This window comes from Accipiter gentilis, chromosome 4, assembly GCF_929443795.1.
Source record: "Accipiter gentilis chromosome 4, bAccGen1.1, whole genome shotgun sequence".
NCBI classification, from domain to species: domain Eukaryota; kingdom Metazoa; phylum Chordata; class Aves; order Accipitriformes; family Accipitridae; genus Astur; species Astur gentilis.
Genome location: NC_064883.1, coordinates 12041719 through 12068430, shown reverse-complemented (window position 1 = coordinate 12068430; position 26712 = coordinate 12041719). Strand labels below are relative to the sequence as shown.

The 26712-nt window shown below is 37.8% G+C and overlaps 1 protein-coding gene across 5 annotated transcripts in view; it reads right to left on the bottom strand.

The window, feature by feature from the left end:
• Positions 1 to 26712, bottom strand: part of HYCC1 (hyccin PI4KA lipid kinase complex subunit 1) — a 49722-nt gene that overhangs the window by 5782 nt on the left and 17228 nt on the right. For all 5 annotated transcript variants that reach the window (XM_049798431.1, XM_049798430.1, XM_049798435.1 and 2 more), the window contains 9 exons: positions 21880 to 21959; positions 20874 to 20975; positions 16180 to 16359; positions 13472 to 13552; positions 12937 to 13052; positions 12514 to 12609; positions 9159 to 9275; positions 8325 to 8412; positions 7651 to 7810 (listed from right to left, as the gene is read on the bottom strand). In XM_049798431.1, the coding sequence (XP_049654388.1) occupies positions 7651 to 7810; positions 8325 to 8412; positions 9159 to 9275; positions 12514 to 12609; positions 12937 to 13052; positions 13472 to 13552; positions 16180 to 16359; positions 20874 to 20975; positions 21880 to 21930 (991 nt within the window). In that variant the 5' untranslated portion in view covers positions 21931 to 21959. The remainder of the gene's footprint in view (positions 1 to 7650; positions 7811 to 8324; positions 8413 to 9158; positions 9276 to 12513; positions 12610 to 12936; positions 13053 to 13471; positions 13553 to 16179; positions 16360 to 20873; positions 20976 to 21879; positions 21960 to 26712) is intronic.

Genomic DNA, 26712 nt, shown 5'->3' with positions numbered 1-26712 from the left:
CTAAAGCATTATAAATTAAAGCAGATGTTCACATATTAACCTCTTGTTAATTAGCAAAATTAGTTAGTATGGAATTTTGCTTTATTTCTAAATTGCAGGCTTCAATCTTCCAATTACTGGCCTGCATCCACATACTGGAAAGCTCCATGCTTGATCTTTAAAAATTGAAATTTCTGAGGATCACGAAACAAACATTCAGAGATTATCAGAAATCAAAGAACTCTCCATAATTCACTTTTATGATTATATTCTCTGTATCACCATGCTAAAATTAAACTTATTTTTACAATGAAATGGCATATCAACTTCATGTGTTATCATGAAGACTGGAAATTCTACACATACAATATCATGATGCTGCACAGTGGTCAACTAACAGTGAAACTACTAAGCCAACACAAGCACCCTTTGACTTCCATTTTGTTTCTTCATTTCAAAAAAACCCCCGATTTTCAACCAGAAAGATATTTACAAGTAGGAAAATTCTCCAGTTATTAAAATCAACTTATTCAGATAAAAATCTATGGATTTTTACTGCACTTTTTGCCACCCACTAATGAAATAACATAAATGTTGATCTACTCAGCCTTTTTAAGCTTCTTATATGAGCTCACAACTAAATTAGTTCGCAATAAACTTATTTGTGCTACACAAAGTCAGTTACTAAGTACAGTTGAGAAAACAGGGATTAAGCTGCAGGGAGGGAAAGCACTACAACTTTCTGCAGCACTGGGGGGAAAAAAACAAAAAAAGAAATCAAGGCAAAACCCAATGCAGCTTAGTTCCAAGATTACTTCTCATCTGGATAAGTCATCAACAGCAGATATACACGTGCTCAGCTTGGCCAAAAAATTATTCAAGGCAGTCAAAGATTCCTACAGACATAGCCAAAAATCCCCAAGCAAACAGGAAACTCAACTGCTACCCAAAGTGTGAGAATGATGGTTATGTGTAAGCACAAGAGATTTAATAATGATATTTAATGATAAGAATGCTATAGTTCCTACAAGTTCCTGGTAAAACAAATCCCATCTCAGAGATGCCTGTCTACATTAGATGAAGATAGGTTTGAGAAGGATGAACTCTTGAGACGAAAAAAGTGAAAATAAAAATGGGAGTTGAAACTATATAGAAATTCCAAGTATATGCAAGTAACAAGTTACAATCCTAGCGACCTGTCAGCTCGACAGTGTTTGAAGTATTCTCAGTATCTGAAGGCCTTTTAAAAGTATTCAGAATTGCTTTATCAGCACTAGTTCTACAACCACAAAACTGCAATTAGATGACCTGGAGAAGAGAAAAAAGAGAAGCTGTCAGTTACAGATAGTCACGGCACATCCTCCATGAAGATGTATACCAGGGAAATACAAGTGAAGAGAAGAAAAAACTACACTATGTGCTATATAGTTATATATTCTATTTGTGTTATATACATATACTATATACAAACACTATGGCCACAAACTTGACAAGACTACAAATGCACTAAAAGCACAGCTCAGAATAAAGCTCAACTGAATCCCTGTTTTATTCATAACACAGCTCTTTCAGACCTGAGGATTAAGTAAGGGCCGCCCAGACTTTACTGCCAGTTTGTTACTGCACATAACAGAATTTGGCAGTGCAGACATTGAACTGACAATATGAAGTCCAAAACCAGAGGAATTTATGAGGACATGTTTTTTCACAGCAGCAGCTGTAATGCTTTTTTAGCTGGAGGGCATTCTCTCTTCCCCCTGTCCCCACACTGAGGACTCTTGTGCAGGCACAGTGTACTTCTAAGTCAAGAGGGCTACAGCACTGGGCTTTTCACTAGCATTTGTGCTGTCTGTACTTATCACAACAATGAAGTAAGTCTCAGAGCTAGAAGGTTATTCTGGCAGGGATGGACATCACTGTCTCCTGGTATAAGAGCTATCCCTGATCTTACCTGCAAATGCTAAGTATCATGATTCCTTCTAACTAGTCAACTACTAATGAAAGTATCTGTTTAACAAGTTGTACTATCCAAAGGAAACAGCATTGATAATTACTGCTATTAGCCACTAACTTCCTGATATTTGGCAGGAAACTCAAGTTAAAACTGTTTCCAAGTGTAACTCCTAACAGCACTTCCTGCAGAAGTCTTCCATCATCAGCAACAAAGGTAACAACAAAGCACCTTGAGCTGCAATAGTAATAATAAAAAATAAATAATAATTACAATGATAATACCACCATCATCAAATATAGCCTTTTGTCTAAAAACATAGGAGCAGAAAGGTTAGTGAGGAGAGATCATCAACGGTCTCATTAGCCTCATTGGTCTAATTTTACTGGAGTGAGGTACCTGTGACTTTCCTATGGCAATCTTCAAACTCCTTCCTGCTACCTCATCAGTGCAGCTACAGGTGCCTTATTTCAGCAGAACTGATCCACTGGTTTTCATATGCAGTTGATTCTGCTAGAAACTTCATTTAGAGCCAGGACACCAGAAAGCACAGAGGGCAGAACAGAGCTTACTGTCAGTCCCTTCCCCGCCAAAGGCAGAAAAGCACTAATTAACAGCATCCAGCTCCAAAGAAAGGAGACTGAGCGCACAGCAGAAATCAGAGGAATAATTCTTTTGTTAGAGATTTTTGTATAACAGCGCTACTTAGTTATTGTTGTTTGGTGGTGTGCATTTCTAAATGTAATATCCTACTGTGTTATCAGCACTTTACCCATCACTGATGCAGTCCCACAGCTGTGTAACCATTACCACAATGAACTAGGGAAAAAACCCAAATAACTTAAGAGCTTTTAACCCAAGAGTTTTACTCAGCATAATTATGCCTAATCTTTTAGTTAAGTGCTATTAACTACTTCTAATGAAAGGGAATATACCTTTCTCTGAGTTTAACACTGAGCTACAGGAGGAAATTAATGAAAAAATGGGATACTGGGTATCTCAACTCCTATTAACACTGTCTACCATAGCATCTACAGTCTTGTGGCAGGGATAAGACTACACAATCCATGTCATTCATAGTAGCATCCCCTCCTTATTTTAAAACTTTTAAGAACACCTAAACCAAACCTTCGGCTTCATAGTGCTTGGTTTTGAAGATAATACTGCTTCAAGTTGGACGACTCTGGGGGTCTATCTTTGAGAAAGAGATATTAATAGCTAGTGCACAAGGCAATATAGCAAAAGGGAAAATGAAAAACACTGCTAAATAGCGTAGACAAAACTGAATAATTATGTTAGTTTGAAAGTTAATATAAATATGCCCATAGCAGTTGACTGAAAATGCATTTGGAGTCACATTTCCGAATGCTTCAAGTGATACAGCCAACCTTGATAAATACATTTCATGATTACTAGCTGCTAAGAATTAATTTAAAAGATATTTCAATCATACTCCACTTTATCATTATGGTTGCCTACATCATTTACTTCAGATTGCACAGGCAACTTGTCCATTTGGATTGTAATTCAATTTTAACCGCCACAAGCTCAAGCTACATTTCCTGCACAACAATGTTAGCATTTTAATCATTCACAAAAGCACCAAGCTTATATCCCCAAATTAACATTCATTCCAGATTCCTAAAAGTTATAACTATTTCAGGAATTAATACTGTTTCAAAAAAAGTAAGAAAATTCTCTCCACAGAGATTCAAAGACTAATGTTTCTAAACCTTGTATACTACATGAAAGTCAATTTCTGCAATGGGGAAAAAAATTAACATCTTGCCCTTCTTCTCTAGTTGATGTCTTTGGGTTTGTGTTATGTACATTACCAACATCTGCTTAGCTCTTCTTACTCAGTCTGTTACATCAGAATATTTCTCTCACATGCATTACCTCTACACACAGAAGTTTTTCCCAAGCAATGCTTCTATAGGGCAGTTTGGCAGATTTTACATTAGTAAGGAAAGCATTGCTAGTGCTTGCTTTGGTTTTTTTCCTAGCTTCCATAAATAACTATCCATTTAGGTGTTTATGTCCCTCACACACTGTATGATTCTTCTGGTTCTCCTCTATTTGTGAACAGAAATGGAGATGCCACTCAAGGCTTGTTTTTAAAACATGAACACTACAAAAAACTAAGGCTAGATAAAGGAGCTAATGCTCCTCTTTTTTAAACTTTATGATTGATAGGCAATCCAATTCAATAGCACTAAAAAATTGGTTGCTAAGAGGTGGCTAGTATCAACTGACTCTATAAATACTATCCATTTGTGATTAGGTGAATCCATTTTGCAAGTGACCTTCACTTTTAGTACCTCTAGAGTACCTACCTTGGAAGTCCAAATTCACAATACTTACTTGATTTTAAAAAAAGTCCTAAGTAACAGCTCTAATGAACAAGTTAAAGGGTTGAGTATTACAACAAGATTAAATGTTAAGTCAACCTTTTTTCAAAACTGACTTCAATCTAGACTTCTAGCAAAGGCTAGCAAGACCTAATGTCTGAAAACTTTCATAGTAAACTGAATCTTTTAAAAGATAAAAAAATAAAGCCTGTGCTTTACAGCCAATCACATTTGCAGCTGACATTTTATTTGTTTTACACAAATAGCTAGTGATTGAAAATTGCTGCACTTGCTTCCCCAAGAGATACTTTGCTTCATCAGGTCTTCTGGTCCACATAATGTACAAGATCAAACTACCTCTCAGCTGTCTCCTCTAGCTTCCTAATCCATTTTTACAACTCATTTTTATTATACTGAAGAACAAAAATAAAATCCCCAAATACATTTTTTCCCATTACACCGTGGGAGAGAGGAAAATGGTCAGGAGGTACATGGTTTGTCATCAGATTTCTACCAATTCCAGTATTTATTTTAATTAAACAAGCATCTGTAAGCACAAGCCTTGTTAGTCTTTCTGCATGCTGACTGTGAAGATCCATTCTCTATCTTTCTTTCATCAGGCATTGTGGGGCACTGAATTATGTTATTAGGAATTTTGAAATCAGGAGACCATCCACTCTGACTTTTGAAAAGGCTTTTCAAGTCACAAACAACAATTTTGTGAGTACTTTATAATGAAAATTTTGAGGAGATTAGCTGAAGTGGTATATGCATGGAACATTTACCATTTAAAACAAAGCAATCGGACACTTAGTCAAAGATACCATAGACTCAGTTTTGGCCTTTAAACTAGCCTAAACTTTACAACTACTTCCACACCCTGCTATACAAATTCCCCTCCACCCCCACCCTACACCAGGTAATTTTCTTATTCTTCATTAAATGCTGTACCATTGAGGCAAATCCAAAGTTTTCCCAATAACCCAAACAAAATGTTGATGAGCTTTTTTTTTTTTTTTTTTTTTAAACAAGTCCTTAATCTTTCAATCCTCATTCCTAAACACTGACTATTCCTCACTGGGGTCATACTACCTAGATTATCACCATTTCTCTCAAATTGTCCTGTTGTACAAGACTCCCATAAAACACAGCATTGCACCCCATTTCTGAGTCCTACTATTATTCTCATTTCCCTTTCACCTTACTGTTATCTGCTGCAGAGCACACTTGTCCCACACATTTTTCCTTGAACTTCATCAAGCATCACCCCCTGCAAGAAGGCAACAATTGTAAAAACTTCTAGATTACTGTATTTGCTGAAAAATTTGCATTCTTGGAAGGATGGTTCCAATATTGATTCTCTAACATTTTTATTTCATTTTTTCTGTAAATGAAAAGACAAAGGGAATGTTTATTTTAATACACTTTTAATTCCTCTGAATGAACTAGCACTCAGTATCCTTAATCCATGTTCCCCTTCACCACCTCATTTGAACAAGCATCAGAACCACTCAAAAATAATAGCTGACAAAATTGCCAAGCTTCATAGGGCATTTGTCCATTTAAAAGCTGAGCTATCATACAGTTTTCTTGCACCTGGTCAATAATCCCTGCTTAACAACTGTAAGCCTGAAGAAAAGAAAATAAATAATAAAGACTAAAATGGTCCTTGGGAGTCTTGGGATTTCCGTAATGACTTGCTGTTGGACCTCACTCAAGTTAAGACACTAATATTTTGCTCCTCAGCTCTGTCCAATAGTTTTAAGCAGTTTTTAATCAATTGAAAAGAAGTTTGGTTATTTTACCTTTCTTTGCCCCTCACCCCCTCTGGCAGCTTACTATTGGTACCACTACCACCAATGTGTACCAGTACTGCTCAGAAAACTCTATCATTATTTTAAAGTCATCTTCTACCAGCATATTTGTAAGTAATTTCCTCAATACTTACATGAATTACCTCTCAGTCATTTATGACAAGTAACTTGGCAACACTTTTCTAACCGAACTGTCCACATACTACAAAAGCTCATACTGTGCACATAATACAGAAATTTTAATGATACTACTTCAGAATCTTTATTGAACCTACTCAAAGAGCATTCTTATCTACACTCACTCACTTAGCCTGTCGTCAGAATTACAAGCCCAGCAGAAGCAGCTGTTGCCAATTTCAATCGCTGGTCCAGTGGCTCTTCCCTCATCTGAAGATGGTAGAAGTGGAATCTAATGTTTCTCCTTTTGCAGTACATTCAGCACCATTTTTTATACTTCTCAGCCCAGACCTGTGTTCTACTTCGTGGAAGACCTTATATTAGTTTGCCCAAATGTGCTGGTTTTGGCTGGGAGTTAGTTTTCTTCATAGTAGCTAATATGGGGCTATGTTTTGGATTTGTGCTGGAAACAGCATTGATAACACAGGGATGTTTTCGTTACTGCTGAGCAGTGCTCCCACAGAGTTGAAGGCCTTTTCTGCTCCTCACCCCACCCCACCAGCGAGGAGGCTGGGGGGGCACAAGAAGTTGGGAGGGGACACAGACAGGACAGCTGACCCAAACTGACCACAGGGATATCCCAGAACATATGGTGTCATGCTCAGCACAAAGCTGGGGAAAAAAGAAAGGAGGGGGATGTTCAGAGTGATGGTGTTTGTCTCCTCCAAGTAACCATTATGCGTAATGGAGCCCTGCTTTCCTGGAGATGGCTGAACACCTGCCTGCCCATGGGAAGTGGTGAATAAATTCCTTGTTTTGCTTTGCTTGTATGCACGGCTTTTGCTTTATCTAATTAACTGTCTGTACCTCAACCCATGAATTTTCCCACTTTTACCCTTCTGATCCTCTCCCCTATCCTGCTGTGGGGGGAGTGAGCGAGTGGCTGTGTGGTGCTTAGTTGCTGGCTGGGGTTAAACCACAGGACCCAAACATAATGATTCATCCCTCTACCCTTAAATAATATTTTTATTTAAATAATTTAAGACAGAGGAGGTTCTGTGGTAAAGCTGTTAAATATTTACTTTGCTTCAGGTTACTATAGACTACTTTTCAGAAGAAAACCAGGACATCAGCCTCTTTAAAGAATCAATAATTTTGTACAGCTCCCTTTAACAAAAAGGGGTTTTGTGTGGGTTTGGTGGGTTTTGGTTTTTTGGGTTTTTTTGGGGGTTGTTTTTTCTTAAAAAAACACGATTAAGGAAATAAAGAATACACTTCATCTGAACTGCATTAAGATTCCTGTTCACCAGTCAAGAAAATAAAAACCTGCAAACTGCTGCTTGCTTACTAGCAATGAAGATGTGCAATAACAAAATTCTCAATATTATTTTAAACATCTGTAGAAAGTTGATAATTCATTGCAAAATGTGTTTCTTACCATGCCTTTTCCATCTATGCCCTCGGATAGACATGCTAGTCACAGCATTTCTTGATATCCTGGATGAAGTAGGTGTAATTTCAACCTGAATACATCTTGTACCTTCTTTGCTAGATTTCATGGCACCCTGAGGCAGTGAAGCTTTTATTGCATTAGCAACCTGGAACACAAAAGATGCAGTTAATTTCTTAACATGAAGATCCAAATTTTAGAAGAATTCTGTCAGAGGATTCTTATTACTCCAAGAAGAATACTGTGTACAATTCCAGTTTAAGATCAAAAAAACACACTAACTTTTTGCACAGGTTATAAAGGAATGCTGGTTAAAATTAGCTCTAGGAACCAATACTTGCCACTTTTTAAAACAAAGTTTCCAGTTTAAACATGTGGCTATTACTTCAGAGTGCTTCTGCACTATCATCTAAGCTTTCAAGACTTAGAAATGTTCTCCTGAAAATAGCTTGTTCACTAGGGAAGATGACAAAGTAACTAAGTACATTGAAAACACTTGTGGGTGTGTGTGCATACTTACAGATGTAACTATTCACATGAGCACAGCCCCACAGACCTTGTGGGATTTAGGTTCCTGGTATGATGTTGCATCATGTGTGTTCACAAGACAGATTTCCTAGACTAAAAAGTCTATTCAAAAAATGTTGAAATACAACACCTACCAGCAGAGGTTCTGGATACAGTTCCAGCTGTGCTCTATACAAAATGTCATCCATAGCTTTACGAGCCAGGTCCCATTCTCCATTATAACTACAAAGGTAAATATATACATCATAATAAACATCTATATCAACAGATGAACCTTCCTGGTCACATAAGCTTCAGAGGTTTAGTGTTCCTTAAGAGCTCAATTTAGAGGAGTTGATCTACTTGTGTTCATTAGCAGTAAGCCTGCTATTTAAAGAACTTGTTCTGAAGTAGCGCCTACGGAGACAAAGTTTTATTTTCATTGGCCACCCTGAGCAGTTTTAAAATGACATAATTAGTTATTGATCAGCTAGTCATGAAATATTCTGAAATTCAAACAGGATTATTTTAATATTACTCCACCTTTTTAGTATTCCTGTGTTACTAGTCTGTAATTATTTCAGTTAATAGGAGCTTCACACATTAACATGACTGTCAAAGGGTAGATGACATAAGCATTTTAGAGAAAAAAATAAGACCTTTTTTCCTTAACTAGACTGATGTCAAAACTAAGCATGCAAAAATGTGGACAGCAGAGAACAGTTGGAAAAGGTTTTTTTAAGAGACACCTTCACATCAGCAGTTATACCTATTAAATGCTGTTCTAGCCCTCTTTCCCCAATATGACATAGGTAACTTCAGCCAACTAGTTGGAGAGCTATGTTATCTTCCTGAGGACCTTATTGCTAGACACAGCATCTGTCCACTAGAAAATAAAACATTTCAAAGGTAGCATGCCTAAATGAGTGTAGAAAGTAAGCTGATATTTCTTTATTTTGTAAGCATAAAAAAAAACCCACACAACTTACAAGGCATAATAAATCCCTGTTAGCATTTGCACCATGAATTCAGATGAAACTGGAATCCTACTGTTGACTCCCTTGTACTTTCTCACTTGTTGGCGAGGATATCCACAGACACAAATTCTAAAGAAATCATGCATTTGTCATTAGCAAATAATGTAGAACCACCTTTGTATAGAACACTACACAGCAAGGTGTTTAGTATGCATTTTAATTACAATAGACCCACAGGAAGGCATTCATCAACAACCCTGTGCTGAAGCAGACTATTTCTTGTTATGAAAGAAGGGTATGCCCTCTACCGGCAGTATTCAAATGCTTCAAAACAGAGACATCCTAGACACTCCTGTTACATTTATACTATAGTGGAACATGGAAGAAAACTGCCAGTAAAAGCCATTCTAAATCCACACATTTGCTGCAGAACTGACAAAAAAAAAAGTTAATGGTATTTAAGGAAATAAATCAGCATAGCCACTATTAATATTTGACAGAAACATAAACGTCATTGCATATAACATGGAAGCTTCATACAAGTTTTCAAACAAAGAAACCAGAAGCACCACATTCGTAAAATTATTCTAAAATCCAGTAAAAGTCAGCTTTAGAATTTAATTCTGAACTAAATTACACATCAGGCTCTGTAGTCAAAATATTTTGGAAATCAAAGATAAATGGTAGTTAAATATTTAGTTCACTGGCTATTACTGGACTTCTGGAATGACCTTTAATGACATTAATCGAAGTATTTCCTTCTCCAAACCATAGACTAGAAGGTTTAGTCTCGGAAAGCTTCAGTTCTTCAGCTTCAATACCAGAGAGATTGTAAAACTCCTCAAATATATTTTTTCCAGAAAAAAAATATTGAATTAAGATTGTTTTGTAGTACCTTTCAAATTACATCTGTAATAGAGATTTCAGGAGCCTTTTTTTATTACTGCTAACTTTGCCACTAACCTACTGCACTTTTTTCCTCTCCTCCTCTATCCTGCAGCTCATCTTCTGCTTTGGGTACTTAAAAAACCAAAAGAAACCCCAAACAAAAACAACCCACAAAACCCCCAACCCCCCCCACACACAAAAAGCAGACAGTGCCCCCAAGATCTCTATGGCTCAGCAACCCTCCTAGTATGTACTTTGTACCTAGTGTGATCTAAATTTGACTCTTCATGCTGATATCACAGTATCTCCAAATAAAAACAACAACAAAAAAGATTTTAAACACTTCATTAGCAAAGACAGGAAGCCACACCAGTAAGAACATGCAAGGAAATGAAAACATCATGAGATGTTTATAAAGGAAAAATCATCAAATGGTTTGGGTCAGCAGGTACCTTTAAAGATCATCAATTTCCACACACCAACCCCCACCATGGGCCAGGACATCTTCTACTAGACCAGGTTGTTCAAAGCCCTGTCCAACCTGACCTTGAACACTTCCAGTGATGGGGCATCCACAACCTCACTGGGCAACTTGGTCCAGTGCCTCACCACTCTCATCGTAAAAAATTTCTTCCTTATGTCCAATTTAAGTTGACCCTCGTTCAGTTTACAACTGTTGTCCCTTGTCCTGTCACTACGGGTCCTGGTAAAAAGCCTCTCTCATCTTTCTTATAAGCCTCCCTTATATATATTGAAGGGCTGCAATAAGGTGTTCCTGGAGTCTTCTGTTCTCCAGGCTGAACAACCCCAACCCTCAGCCTTTCTTCATAGGAGAGGTGTTCCAACCCTCTGATCATTTTTGTGGCCCTCCTCTGGACCCAAAGGTCCACAAAACAGGTCTATGTCTTTTTTTTACTGGGGACCCCAGAGCTGAATGCAGTACTCCAAGTGGGGTCTCACGAGAGCTGATGGGAAGGGGAGAATCACCTCCCTCAATCTACACTTTTTATGCAGTCTAAGATACGATTGGCTTTCTGGGCTACAAGTGCATATTGCACCATATCCCCAGTCCCTTCTCCACAGTGCTGCTCTCAATCCATTCATCCCTCAGGCTGTACTGATACTGGGGATTGCCCCAACACGGGTGCAGGGCCTTGCACTTGGCCTTGTCACACTTCATGAGGTTAAGATACCTATGGGTATAGAATACCTACCCTCTATGCACTCATCTGGTATTGAAGGTAATTCCATAAACCCTAGGCTTATGCTGACACTTTATAGAGTTGGTCAACTGCTGCTCTAAGCATCAGTATTTAGCCATTATTCTGGTCTGACACATGTTCCCTTGAATCCCTAAAATGCTGTCAGGATGACATTTTCAGTAAGCAGAGAAATATGGATGCCAAAACCAGTAGGGAATGAAGAACTAAGATAAAAGTCAAATTGTGTAGTATCAAATAATTCAGTATCCAAAGATGCAACACTTTGAAGTAGAAGGACTTGCTTGCATCTACTGGTAATTTGCTTGGGTTTTTTTGGAGGCTTTTAAAGAATTATTTGTCCCAAATACAATCAAAACCTAATCAAACAGAATAAGCAACATCGGTCTCCTGTCCACAATCCTTAGTTTTTAAATATTTTCCACCTTAAATTTTAGACCAGCATATCTAACAAAGATCTTGTAAAGACTCTTGTAAATATTGCCAAGTGCTCCAATGCTCTCCCACCTCCTCCAAGGAGGAGAGGATCTTACAGGCATCCATTACCATGTTTTGTTTGTGTGAGGAACCTGGAAACTGGTAGAAAGTTGGTGTAGTTGACTTCTAGGTCTCTCTTGGGTTTCCTGAGTTAACAAGAGCATTCTAATTTTTTCCTTAACCCAAAGTCCACTTTCAGAAATCTAGAGATAGACATGTTTACTACCAGTTCTTCCTCTTTGAAAAAGAAATGGATCAAAAATAGACACTGTAATTAAAGCTGAGGTGGGTTGGGGGGTGTGTGGTGTTTTTTGAAGTAACAGCAGATTTTGGAAATAGCCAAAGTATCTGTTAGAATGGATGTATTTCTAGTTTCAAGATCTTCTATAATTTCAAGAAGTTTCAACTTGCACAGCATATTTAGTAAGCTTCCAATGCAAAATGTACCAAGATTTTAGAAGACGTTCCTGATTTCATTTGGTTAACACACCTACAACTACTTTGATTAAAAACAAACAGTTCCCTCAATAGGACTTCTCCACTTAACAGCACTGCATATGAGCCAGGTCATTGCTTCCCCATTTTGAGATCTCAACCCAAAGTTATGTAAGAGATACTTTAAAAGCAAATAACGGAGCTGTAAACACTTATGAAAAAAACAAGTCAAGTTTACAAGCAGCTTTTGGAACCTGAATTATTTTTTTTTTCCCTTTTAAATTTCAAACCAGTTGCATTTCAAGTTGAAAATGCCACTTAAAGTATAGTCAGCCTACAGAAATTACCTTGAACAAATTTGACACAACGACTGAAGAGAAACTGCAGGCATGTAGCTTAAGGCAGCATTGTAACAGAGCAGAAGAAAAGTCAGCACTTCAAACCTGGGATTTACAAGAAACATTAGAATTACATTACCAATTTTATTTTTGAAGAGAAAACAAGAAATTCATAAGAGTTATTTGAACAGATCTGGTATTTCGTTTTACTAAAATTGACAATTGAGTAGTTTCGTTCTGTAAGCTTTTCCTCTTCATGTAGTAATATACAGTGCTAATCTTTCTGCATCTACATTTACATGTGTTTAAAAACAAAAAACCCACCACAAAACACAGCATACACCTATCTACCTTCAGTCTATAACTATATTACAAATTAGAAGTTAAGATTCATTAGTGATTCTCAAGCAAAATCCTATTACACAATTTCACCTGTTCTGTGCTGTTAACATCTCCCTCTGAGGATGAGGTCCACTGTATACAACCCTGGACAAACCATGCTGCGATAAAGCTCCTTCAGTGAGAGCCATGGAGCCAATGCTGGAAGGCTAAAGGAAAAAGGGTCATTCAAAACACATCTGCCTGAAGTCTTACTACAACACAAGTGAAAATACACAACAATCAGCATCACCATATTTGTACATAAATTTTCAACAGATTTAAGGTTGTCTGACTGCTTAGCTATCTTAGACTTGGGAAGTTATTTTTACACCAGATAAGGTACATGGCTTCAGAACAAGGAAAAAAAAAAAAGACATAGTTGGTGCATGGATATTATGGAGTTATGACTATTCAGTCCTGAAGAGGCCTCAGAGACCAGTTAGTACTCAGAAGACCGAGAAATACGTTCCTATGTCACCATGTAACACGTTAAAGCTACTTCTCACTTTTATTCTTAACAAACAGGTCTCCAAAGCATATTGCCTTTCTCAATCAGTAAGAACTTTATGTTGTAGATGTCACTTACTTCATGATAGACTGAAGGTTTGGACAAAGATGGAATCGTGAAACTCAGCACTTTGCTATGTCCCTCTTTGTCAACTATCTCCTGAAAAAGAAGATACCAATGGTTACACTGTACTACAGAAACTAGACATTCAAAAATGTCAAATGCTAGGTGGGGGTGAATGGTTAAAGAAAGCCAACAAATTATTATAGGGACATATAGGGATACTGTAACAATCCGAGCTACGAGCTAGAAATTATCTCTGTATTTGCTTCCTATCACAGTGCATTTGCTTTGTTTCTGAAAACTATTCAAATGATTTTGCAAAGGGCACACGCATTTACATATATAGTCCACCTTAAAAACACTAACTGGAAATCTCGGTATGTTTAAACAGTGTTGTCTTTAATTATACACTATTTGCTAATTGTAAAGGTTAACTCTCAATAATTCTGTTCTGAAAACTATTTACCCATCAAGTAATGATGCTACAAGTAATTTGTTTTGGAAATATTATAGATCTAGAATGACTGCAGCCTCATATGATTTGATAGTAGCAGACATTATAGTATTTGCAAAGGCCCAAGTTTGATAACTCCATACTTATAGAGTTAAAAGAAGCATGGATGCAAAGCTCTAGAGAAGCTACTTTCTTGCAAGATACCACCATAGCAGTATGTTGATAGACTTCTGACTCCTGTAAGTTAGTAGAAGACTAATGGGTAAGGGGAAGGAAAAAAAACAGGTGCCTACGAATCACAGAAAAACACTGAAGTACTTCAAACAAAAAACTTCAGAAGTTCCAAAGCAGACCTGACTAATAATCAACACCACACAGAAAAGAACTTTTTATTTTTTTCTGCTATATTTCAGCAACAGATTTCATATAGCCAAAGGTAGAGATTAGAGAGGAGCTTCAGTGTCTCTTAACACCCACGCCTTGGAAGGCTGAAGGACTAACTTCACATAGTAATTATTAAAACTCATGTCTTAAAGTAAACTATGAAGCAGTAAAAAAAAGACTGAGAAGTATCAAAAAGTCATACAGAGCTGTTCTGTCTGAAGAGTTATACAGCTCCTCCACTCTCCACATACACCACTGACACCTTAAATTTTCAGTATTGCTGCTGCCTCCACGTGGAAAACAGTTTCCCCAATATATGGGAGAAGGGAAGAGAAATTGGGTACATCCAACCTTTTAAAATCTAAAAATATCAATATTTTGACTCTTCATTCTAATCAGATTTGTAATTAAGTTTTAGGAGTGCACTTCAAGATCAGAAGCACATTAGAAAAAAACTGATACATACAGCCAGGAAAGCCAAAAATATCAACTGCGTGCAGTACCACTATAAGTCTCCAAGATGAAGGTAGAACAAACCAGTTCATGATCTCAAGGTTCAGCCACAATAATTCCATACCCCTGACAACATAGTGAATTTAAAATTATTCTAAGCAATACTTAATTTTTCGATTTCCTTCAGTAAGAAAACGCAGGACTCTGCTGAGCATATTAATTCCCTCAAGTTCCAAGAGACCACTGTACATATTTACAGAAGGATTACTATTTGTATTAGGCTACATCTTCCCTCTTGCTTTTGAAAACATAAAGTAGCTGTTTAAAGAGAAAATGAGTATCCAAGCAGGTCACCTATTACCTCTTCAACCTTGTATACTCTCTTCTAGGAGAAAGACAAGCAATTATAGCTGTGTCCGTCAACTATTTTAGATTACTTCATCATGGAAATAAAGGAGTTAATTGACTTAAGGCTTAAGATATACCAAACGCTTTCCAGGAATGGTTTTCTTCTCAGATATAACTAAGCATACAGAAAGCACATGAAGCCTGCACTCTGCCTAAAGAGGAGTTGAGTATAAGGGCTCAGGTTTTTAGGTAGACTCCTGGGTGAAAAAATGTTTTCACTTGCTTGGTAAAGACACTTGAGATTATTTTTAGAAGAAGGATGGGAGCTGTTTTCTCCAGATTTTCAGAACGGGAAGAGGAGACTTGCAGTTCATCACTGTTTCACTTCCCAGAAAGCCTTCCTGAAACATCCAGAACATACAAACTGCACTGAAGAGAATCCCAATGAACATAACACTAAGGGTTTTATAATAGCCATAAAAAGACTAAATGCATAACTAAAATATTGTGCTCTTAAAGGTTCCTTCATAATTCTGTTCTATAAAGCAGTAATTTAGTAACAAACAGTATCTTCTCATACAAATATGAAAAAGAAGTCAAGGTTATCACAAAATGAAAACACACTTTTAATTTCTCAAAGCTAAGCAATCTCTTCAGCGGTCAAGTACTAAGAACCTGTTGAAAGTGATTTTTTGTGTTTTCTAGTCAAGACAGTCAAAATACCCCAGAAAATATTGACAACCACTTCAAAAGTAGCACCTTGAAGTTCTCAAGCAGAATTTCAGTTTAATCACCGTACCAAGAATTATGTAACAAAAAAAATTAAGAGCACTCCTTTGGCTCCTTCAGCCATTAGTGCATTAATACTTTCCAGGTACCACAAAAAGAGCAGAGAAAATATTCACCAGAATTAAAGTTATGTTGCAGATTTCTGATAAAGACACCAATTTGAAGAGTCAAAACTGAGATACTCAATTCAATTCTGAAACAAAATTGTTAATTATTTCCCAGTACAATACTCTATATTATCCCCCAAAAGCACACCAATAATTTTAGGTCTGAATAATTACATGCGAATACAAACCAAGTTATAAATTCCTAGGAGAAGAGCCTCTATACATCCACTGCTCTGCAAATCTCTGCTGGCTGAGACAGCAAGATAGCACCACATCAATTCCGGTAGAAACTGCAGCGTGAATCGTAGCAATTGTTTCTCACCACTGCGATAGAACTCAAAGAGCTGATGACAAACTGGTTCCAGAAGCTGAAATATAAGTTACAATTGTAAATGAATAAAACATTACAAGAAACTGAAACTCTGTGTGGATCAATCCTATGGACAAAACTGTAAACTGATAAATGTTGTATTTTAGCTATTAGGGAGTGACTGATGAAATAACTGCCTAAGTCACCTTACACACTTTTCATCCCTTATAACATACTTTCAGATAGTAAAAGTAGAGCCTTCCATCCCATGTGAAGAAAGAATTCCAATGGCTCCTTTCTCTCAGTTTTGGCTCAGCCACAAAGGCATATAGAGGATATTTGTTATCACCACACTTCATACCACGCCCTCAATATCTCTAATATACAGGAAAAGTACCTGAACAAAAGGTCTTGCTATTTTAGAGCTCCAGCAGTGTACACACAGATTGCTAAACACTTTTACCCACGAAGTGAGAAGAGCTGCATAACACTCAAACTATTACAATAACTTAGTATACAGTAGAATTAGATCACTTTTCCATTCTCATTAAAATTTTCTAGAAACATCAATGTATTTATAGGTTTGAGACAGAAATGGGAAGCTTCAAGTGTAATTTTACAATCAAATTTGTTAAGCTGATATAAATGGAAGTAATACATTGAATTGGAAGTAATACATTGAGCTAGAACAAGTTAGAAAAAGACTTAAAAACAATTAAGCAATCAGCTTGCACCGTGTTTCTGGGTTTAATGTACATTCTTGTGCTCCCACCTACCTCTGCTAGAGGATGAAACATTGTGTTAACCCTCATGTGTCAAAGTATGGAAGTTATATTTTCATTTTGACACCGAGATAGGAGAGTTCCTAACCTGTGTGGAAAATACTGTCAAAACCAGCAGGCAATTTCAAAGCCAGCTGAACCGGACACTGAAGTCTCAAGCAAAATCTCAAAAGTACATACTCAAAAATACTTTTTCACAGCAAACACAGCAAACCATCGATAAGAGTTTGGAACTGTAAAAGGATTTCTTCTAAAAAAAAAAAAGTGGGGTAGAGACAGGAAAAGTGGGATTTTTAATTCAATCTTCTAAATCATTTGTTTGCAAATAATAACAAATAGGAGGACCCTAACATCTAAGAAACTACTCCCTGAAAAAGAATCTAGGCAGTTGATGCATTTATATTAGCAAACTTTACAAAATGAAATGTGAGATTCCGGCTATTTAGAATTCATTTTATCACCTCCAGCTAGTATATAAAAAAAAAGCATTACATAAAATGTGACATTCTCCAATTGCAAATCTCTGAAAGACCAGATTCAAATGTAGCATAGCTAAAGGACTAGTTTTGCTACCTTGTTTCTTACCTCCAAGATTTAATGTTTTAACAGTTCATCTACAGGACTCACAGAAATAGATTCTAAATTCACCAGGAACGTTTAGGCTAGTAATAGACCTTCACTAAAACGTATTCGTGCAAAAAAACCCAAAAATTTCAACCTGAAAATGATGGAATCCAAAGCAGACATGCATTTTAGAGTATTTTAGAGATTGCACTGAGAAAAAATACTATAATCACTAGAATTGCCACTGCACTTCAGTTCAGAAAGCATATTACTCAACACCTTTCTGAAAATCCTTAAAAACTGGAATATACATATGTACTTTACTGCTGGTAACATGCTGATCAGTTTTTCCATTTTATTCTAACTACAACACTCAGTTCTTCTATTTGTCTAGGTCTCACCTTCAGTTTTTCAATGGAGCAAGCTTTCAAAAGGTAAGAAACCCATTCTTCTATATTTTCATCCCTTTATTGCAGGAAAGGAAGCATCACCACCAGAGAAGCACGCTAGAAGAAAAACCTGCTCTCTCTCCTAAGTTTTTCCTCTTGACTACAATGAAAATTGAGTCAACGTTTCTTACCTCCCAAAGTCACTTCTGAAACCAGAGACTCTTAGCAGGCTTTGATTCTTTTTTAGCAGTAATTTGGGACAATCTGATCCATTCAGAAAAAGAGGAACTTTTAGTTTCTGACAAATACAGCTCTTTGGAAAAATCGTTTGTGAAAAATGTACAATAACGGCAGAAAAGCCATGCCAAGCTAAACTAGTTGCCAGTTTTACAAGCAGAATATCAAAGATCCTTCTAGAAAACTTTACCAGCACAAGTGCTTTCCATCTTCAGCTTACATATTTCACACAATTTGCATGCTTTCTTTAATGAAGTATCTGTTCAGAATGATGCGCTTGAACTTTAAAAGGCACATAAATAGCTATGACAGGTATCCATGTTCACATCATTATCTCAGTTGAGACAGCTTTATACCAGCACATTTAAATGCTTAATCAGAAAAAAAACAGATTTTCTTCCTGAAAATGCCACCACATGCTACAACCTAATATCAAAACACACTAATGATTGTTGCTGTTTCAAGATATTGTTTTAAACTAAAACAGTTCCAAAAGGTATACAAACTGAAACAATTTTTAATGCTGGAACAGAAGAATGTCCAAGCAGTTTCATCCCTGTTTCTTTTAAGCTGCATCCAAATGTGTTAGACACTCCAAACACTTTCTATTTCCTAATGCAAATGCCTGCACAGCTACTATCTAAAAGGACAGCAATAGCATTTTGGGTAAAAAACAAAAAATCTTGAATTTGTGAAGAAACAAACCTCAGAATTATTTTTTTTTAAACTGTTGGACTCTTGAGTCAATTAAAAGTCCTTTAAATCTTCATATCTACTGAAGACTCCCCTTGTACTGAATTACATTTTTCACCTATCAGTGGCCCAGGAACCTCAAAAGTAACTAGCAAAGCTACTATGAATTGGGTATTTCTTTGTTACAGCAAAGTAGTAGTTCATTTATCTCACAAATTGATTATTAAATTCTTGGAGAAGCAAACCAAAAAACCCCATATGAAAAACAAACATGAACCAGCAGGAAAATACAGTCACAGATGCAAAACATACATGGTTGCTTTTCAAATGCTTTAAAAAAACACATCCATCCCCCAAAACGAGATTAATCACAATTTTAAGGTACAGATAATTATTATATTAGAAGTACATATATTCAAAGGTATACAGATGGGATTGTTTGTCTGGTTTTAATATTAGCAGTATTTGTAGTGTTCACGCATCAATCTGTCCCCTTTGCATTACATACATGAGGTAAGAAAGGACAGCAACATATCCTACACTGTAAAGCAAGTTGTCATTACACAATGCAGCTAACAGATCTCAAATAACAGTTGAAAGCAATTACTTGTCTTTTTAACTGTTTATAAGTATTTTCACAATGTGGAAAGCTGGAAGTAGCCCTTTCCACAAAGTGACAGGTACTCTGAGAACAGTCCAAATAAAGATTTTTGGGACTGTTTTCCCAAGGCAGCACAACCCTCAGTGTCAGCACTGGCTTTTCATTTCAATTCAAAGTCTCACTAACAGTGAAATCTTCGATATCTTGCCCCCAGAATTATCCCAACAACTTTTTTGAGCAGAATTTGCAGGGCCTTGACCACCCCGCTACTAAGGTCCCTGAGAAACCCAGGGACAGGCAGAAGTAGTAAGACATCAAAGAACATATGGCAGTATCAATTTGGCTATGAACAGGGAGACTCATCAGATTAATTTACATGTTAATATGCATTCTGAAGACCAGACAGGCTTGACTCAGTAGTTGGAATGACTCAGAATGCCTTTCTGAGCAGCAAGTAAAATTACATTTCTTCTTTGCTGGACAACCTGGGAGTTTCTCTGCCAGCATTCTTTCTAAAAATGTATGTACTGAAAACATTTTGTTCACTGACCACTACTGGCATCATCTCAAACTTTAGAAAGGTTCCTTATACTGGGTCTTTTCAGAAGAGGAATTAAGGACTTGGTGCAATTTTAAAATAATACACAAAGGTTTACCGGGTGGTAGAAAGTGAGACAATACAGTTAACAAGACACAACTAAAACCAGCTCAGTATGTTCTGAACTCACCTGGACACTTTAAAACAAGTGCAGTTATGGGGTATGGAACCATTCCTGGCACAGGTACAGAGCAAACCTGACCCCTTCCCCCGAGTTTTTTTCTTTTTTTTTTTTTTTGCCATCATTTCAGCAAGGGTACATCCACTGTATAAATGCATATATTTATACTGTATGCATTTAAGACGACAACAACAAACCTAAAACCTAAGCAATAACTTCAAAGAATTGCAAACCTATTAACATTTTTCTCTTGGATTGTAACACACAAGCTTCTGATAGCTATAGATTCACATTCAATTGATACTGAATTACAGAAAGAATTCTGTCTGTCTCAAACATCTTTTCAATTCCTTAACCTATTTCTCAATTCTATACCCAAGTCCTGAAGCCTGTATGATCAGTTGCTCCCATGGTAGTATGTCATTGGTAAGAACAAACATTTTGACGCAGGCTCTTCAAGTAGTCCTGTAGATCACATAGTTAGACCAGAATTAACAGTTAGAACAGAATTAACTAGCACACAAGGTCTTGTTTTATTCTGCTGGTGTTATGTCAGACATTTTATGTGAGAGATCCAATATACTCACTTCATTCTGTGGCTCCTGAATTACTTTGTAAAGAGATGAAATCAAAGCACTCTTGTCTTTCAAGTTTGTAGCATAGCTGGATATGGATGCTTCTGGCAGTGTCTGAAATAAAAATAGTATAACTGCTAGAAAAAGCAGTTTTTATCATTAAAATACAATAGCTATTTCAACAACAATTTTCTATTACAAGTTACTATTTATCAGAGTTTACTATAAACTAAAACCTGTTTCACAATGAAATCTTTACTGCAGAAATCACCATGTTTTCAGGACAACAAAATTGCCAGAAGACACACTGCATTTTATCATTTTGCAGACAGTTTCATACAGGATGTAGTGACATTGGATGGGAAATAGATAAAAACCAGGAGTTTCACAGGTGCAATCCCAGGTGAAATTTCCCTGTGAAACTTAGCAGTTTGCAGATCCATACTTTAAGGAGTTTTCTCAAGACTGACTGTACACAGCTAATGAACGTTATTACAGAATATAGTATTACTCTGAAAGAACGCAAATTTCAGCTTACATGAACAGCTCTTTTGTAACACTAAACAGATTTTCTGCCAGTACTTAGGAGGGTAAAAATCTAATCTTTTTAACAACACTTTGGAAACTGTACATTTAAACTTACTATTCATAGCTCTTACAATACTTCTTATCTGCAGTCCTTCAAAGGAGCTCATACTCCATTATACAAATGGGAAAACACATTCCCAGTGTATCTAAGCAGGCCAGGAGCAAAACCTATAGTCAAGTCTAGTCTGTACTCAAACAAACAAGACTATTCATCTATGATATACATTTTCATTGCTCTGTATCAGGAAGTATTAATCCCAAAGAGGACAAGAAAAAAAATCCTTTCAAGCATACATTTGCATATATCACATTATCTCAGCAAAATCCAAGGTTACTATTTTTTTTCATCTTCTACAGTAATCAAGCACTCTTGTATATTACTCCAGCAGCAATTCAAACACTACTGGCTGAGTATCTGAGAGTGTATTACCTTGAACTCTGATAACCACTCCTCCACAACCCCAGTATCCACAGCTAACATCTTCCAACATCCGTTCCAAAACCTTCAGCCTGAAAGGATAAGCAAACCCAGTTTGTGAAAACTCTGTAGTCACTGCATTAAACAGATGATGAAAATTAAGTCCCTGTGAATATTTAAAGAATTTTATCATGCTTTTACTTGTTAACATTTCACATGCTGACATTACTTTGAACTTTTATTCTACCTCACTTATGCAAGCTGCTGGAAGCATTAAGCATGGGAGTCTTCACGTACAGCAGTTCAATAAATTCCAAATATGTATTGCGTGGGAAGCTCCATAAGTCAAAGATTTGCAGAAATGGCATTTTGAAAACAGAAAATATTACCTTCTTAATTTCAATTTATTTTTCAGCTTACAGAACTTGAGAGAAAACTGTATGGACTCACTGAAGAGAAATGACTGTTTAGGTTTTTCCTAGTCAACTGCTATTCCTAACTTGGAAAAGGTCCCTGAAATAAATACTGATGGGAAACCTTTCAATCCTCTCCCACTATGGCAACTGCAAAACAACAAGGCTCAGCATGTAGCCTAAGATGGACTCTCCTGTCCAACAACCCGCACAATTCTCAGACAGAGCAAGATCATCAGTACTAAGACTTGAACACAAGAGATGCAGAGTGGCTTTTGAAACTCATTTCTGATTTCTCTTAATTTTTGAGAAAACACTTAAAAACAACTCTCCTTTGGAATGGCTTACTCTGAAACAAAGAGCAACATACCATTAAGATACAAAACTATTAAAAGTTAAAAAAGCATGCTGTGAGGGATACCCTAGGCATAGGTAAACTATTAAACAATACACATTACCTTATCCAAATTGTGACCATGGATTTCCAACAACAACAAAATTAAAAACTCATCTGAGGAAAAAATTTAAACTTACTTGGTGAAATGTTCAGTCATGTGAGATATCCCATCAAGTTTTGCTTTGCCAGTTTAAAATCAGTTATGAAGTACTGATACCCAAGTATAGGCTTGCTGACAAATGACAAGCAAGGAAAAGAGGGGAAAGGAAGAATTGCCTTGTATAACACAAATACAAATATTTTGTTCTGAAATCCGGACTATAGTGGAATATATCCAGAGAATTTTAAGAAGCCTAAAGGGAGAAGAACCAGACATGATAACAGTGAGAGCTCACTATAAGCTTCCAAAGCAAGGTGAAAAAAACAAATACTTGAGTAAGGCTTTACTTAGAGAAAGCAATCAAAATCTTTCAGTGCATAAGACGTGGCTGTAAGGATTTGACTATTCAGACATGCATGGCAAAAGGAACAAAAGTGAACAGGCTGTCCAGCAAATTCTTGAATCATTTTAATACACAATAAGAGAGTAAACAGCCAGAGATTTCCACCGTCCCACACTAGCACTATCATAAAATAGATGACCTGGTCAGGTAAAACCACGGGGAACCAGGTAGGGCAATCTCCTCTTACAACCCCAGAAAGATTTGCAAGTCTGCGCAAAGCATACAAGAACAGTGCTTTCTGCAGATGAAAGGGAAACAAGGAAGGCCTAAGGAACTATAAGCTACACAGGGCTAGATTTAATTTCTGGAGAAAATAGCAGCAGTGGCTGTAAACACCTAGGATGTACAATGCAGCAGCAGCTCCACTAAAAGGCTTCTCCTGGCAGGTAGAGGGTTGGGGCAGATCCACAAGAAGGATACCAGCAACATCAGGTGAGGTAGTTGACGATCCACAGCCAAGTGAGGAAGGGGCAGACCAGGTTGGCAAGCAAAGGGTACAGAGTGATGTAGGGAAGAGAGACCTCATAAACAAAAACAAAAAAGAGCTAACCAGGACCCCACTTCAAATGTAAGCACATATATAAAGTGCTGCCTGCAGGACAGCATGATGGGGGAAGCTCTAGCAAATCAGCATGACTGGGTGCCTCTGAAGTGCCCATACACCAACAAACACGCAGCACGGCAAACAAGCAGGAAGAATTAGTGGTCAACATGCAGTTGCAGGGCTATGATCTCAGTGGGATCACTGAGACAAAGCAGCATAGCTCACACGACAAGACTACTACCATGGCTGGATATGTGCTCCTTACGGACAGTCTGGGATGGTGAGGAAGGAAAGCTGCCCTTTATTTGGGAGAGCAGCAGGGATGCATGGAGCTCTACCCTGCAATGGACGATGAAACACCCGAGACCTTATGGATAATAGGGCAGACCAACATGGGTGACATTGTGGTGGGTGTCTGCTACTCATCACCTGATCAAGATGAAATATGTGAGACCTTGTTCATACAACTAAAGAAGCCTCACATTTACAGGCACCTGGTCCTCACATAGAACATGAACTACCCTGTTATCTCCTGCAAAGGCAACACAACAGGGAACGAGCAACCCAGAAGGTTTTTGGAGTGCACTGATTATAACTTCCTGAAAGAGGTTACTGAGGAGCCAACAAGGGCAGGCACTCTGCTGAACATCATAATTACAAACATGGAAAAACTGGGCAGCGATGCAAAGGTCAGGGCAATCATAGCTGCTGTGACCATGACGTAATAGACCACAGGATCCCAAGAGGAAGGAGGATCAAGAACGTTCAAGGATGGTTCACTGGCTTTTGCAAAAATATCATCAGCAACAGGAAGACTAGGGCTCTATGGATGAATGGGGCAGAGGACCTGCTGACAGGAGATACGGAGAAGGCCGAGGTACTCACTGCCACCTTTGCTTCTGTTGTTACCAGCAAGAGCAGCCCTCAGGAATCCCAGAATTCTGAGCACAGAAAATTGCCTCCATTGCCAGGCTCAAAGGGCTGTGACCAGTGGCACAAAGCCCAGCTGGAGACCTGGCATTACTGCTGTACACCAGGGGTCAATACCTTGGCCAGCACTGTTTAACATCTTCATTAACGAAGATGGGTGATGGGACAGAGCTCACCCTCAGCATATTTGCAGATAACACAAAACCAGGAGGACAGCCTGGTACCCCAGAGGGGTGCTACCATTCACAGGGACATCAACAGGCAGGACACATGAGCCAACACACGAATCTCAGGAAGTTTAAAGGGCAACGCCAAGTCCTGGCCCTGGGGACAAACCACCCCAAGCACCAGCACACACAGGGGCCAGACAGCTGCAAAGCAGCTTTGCAGAAGAAGCCCTGGGCGTCTTCAGGAAAAAGGGGAACGTGAGCCAGCCCACACACACCCCTGTGGCAATGATGGCCAAACAGCCCCCAGATCACCAGCAGGCCAAGGGAGGCGATCTTTGGCCCTCATAAGACATTTGGAGCACTGGGCTCCCCAGCACAACAGACCCATGGACATACTGGAGAGAGTCTGGGAAAGGGCCACAAAGCTGATGGACGAACTGGAGCATCTCTCATATAAGGAGAGGCTGAGAGAGCCAGGACTGTTAAACCTGGAAAAGAAATACTCACAGGGATTTTATGAATGTAGATAATTACCTGAGGGGAAGAGAATAAAGAAGATAGGGTCAGGCTCTTCTCATTGGTGTTCTGTCATAAGACAAGAGGCAACAGGCACAAATTGAAATACATTAAAAAGGGTTTAAATGTAATTTCATGTAAGGGTTATTGAACACTGCAACAGGTTGACCAGAGTGGCTGAAATCTCCAACCTTGGAGAAATTCAAAACCCAGTTGGACAAGATCGTGAGCAACCTGTCCAGTTTTCACTCCTTTGAGCAAAGGATTTTGGACTTGATGATCTCCAGAGGTCCATGCAAACCTCATCCATTCTGTTATCCTGTATCAACAAAGAAACAGGAAGGATTGTCATGAAGAAAACTCATCTAGCTAAATACGAACGCTTTCTGACCAGCACTGATGGTCTCTAGAGGTATAATGACAGCAACATGGATAGCAGCCTCTGAATGGTACAGGTTGTGTGTCAAACCCTGCTGTGAAGTGAGGCTTTTAAGAATAATAGTGTGTGCTAACAAACACAAAGGCTAGTTCTACTACAATTATGGAAGCAACGACCTCATCAGTTCCTACAGAATCACACAATCTACTTGCCCTACTTTCATTCCTGTGAAGGCAGACTAAGGCTTTTGCAACGGTCTCATGCTTCAGCAGGGTTGACAATAGTAACCACTCCCTACTGAGCCCCATTAATAGCACAAACGCCTGTGCTAATATTGACTGTTCAAAGGAAGAAACCCATGATTTAGAAGTGTCCAGAGGAGTCATGGATACCACATTTATTGAAGAGATGCATTTTTTTCCCCACCTATTTCTACTGATCCATCAAGCATTATTTTCAGATTAAAGGCTCTCGGGGAACACAGGATTCATTTGAACAGTAAAAACAATAAGAGCATCCTTGGCTGGCATTACCCATTGGACTAAGGACAATACTTCAAGCTTTTATGACTGTGTATTTGAAGGCAAGTCTTTTTTTGGCTAAAGCATGAACTTTTGAAATTAAATCTATAAAAAGCTGAACTAAAAGAAACAGGACAGTTTTCACTGATTGGGTCTTTGACTTTTAAAGTAGCAGAGGCATTCCATTAAGAGTTAAGGCAGTTGAGATACAGAAGATAGACTATCCTTACTTTACCTCCATGCATTAAAAATGCATACACCCTTCTGAATACACTGTTTAACCTCAAGCACATATGCATTCACAGCAATACACATTTGAGTGTCACAAATAAGAAATCCAATTTGTAATTATTTTCATTGAAGACAAAGATTAAGATTATCTGTTAGACTGATCTCTCCCTAGAAGGAAAAAAAGCCTCAATTTCACACATCAGGTGTATGGGGTCTATTAAAACAGGCACACAACCTACTG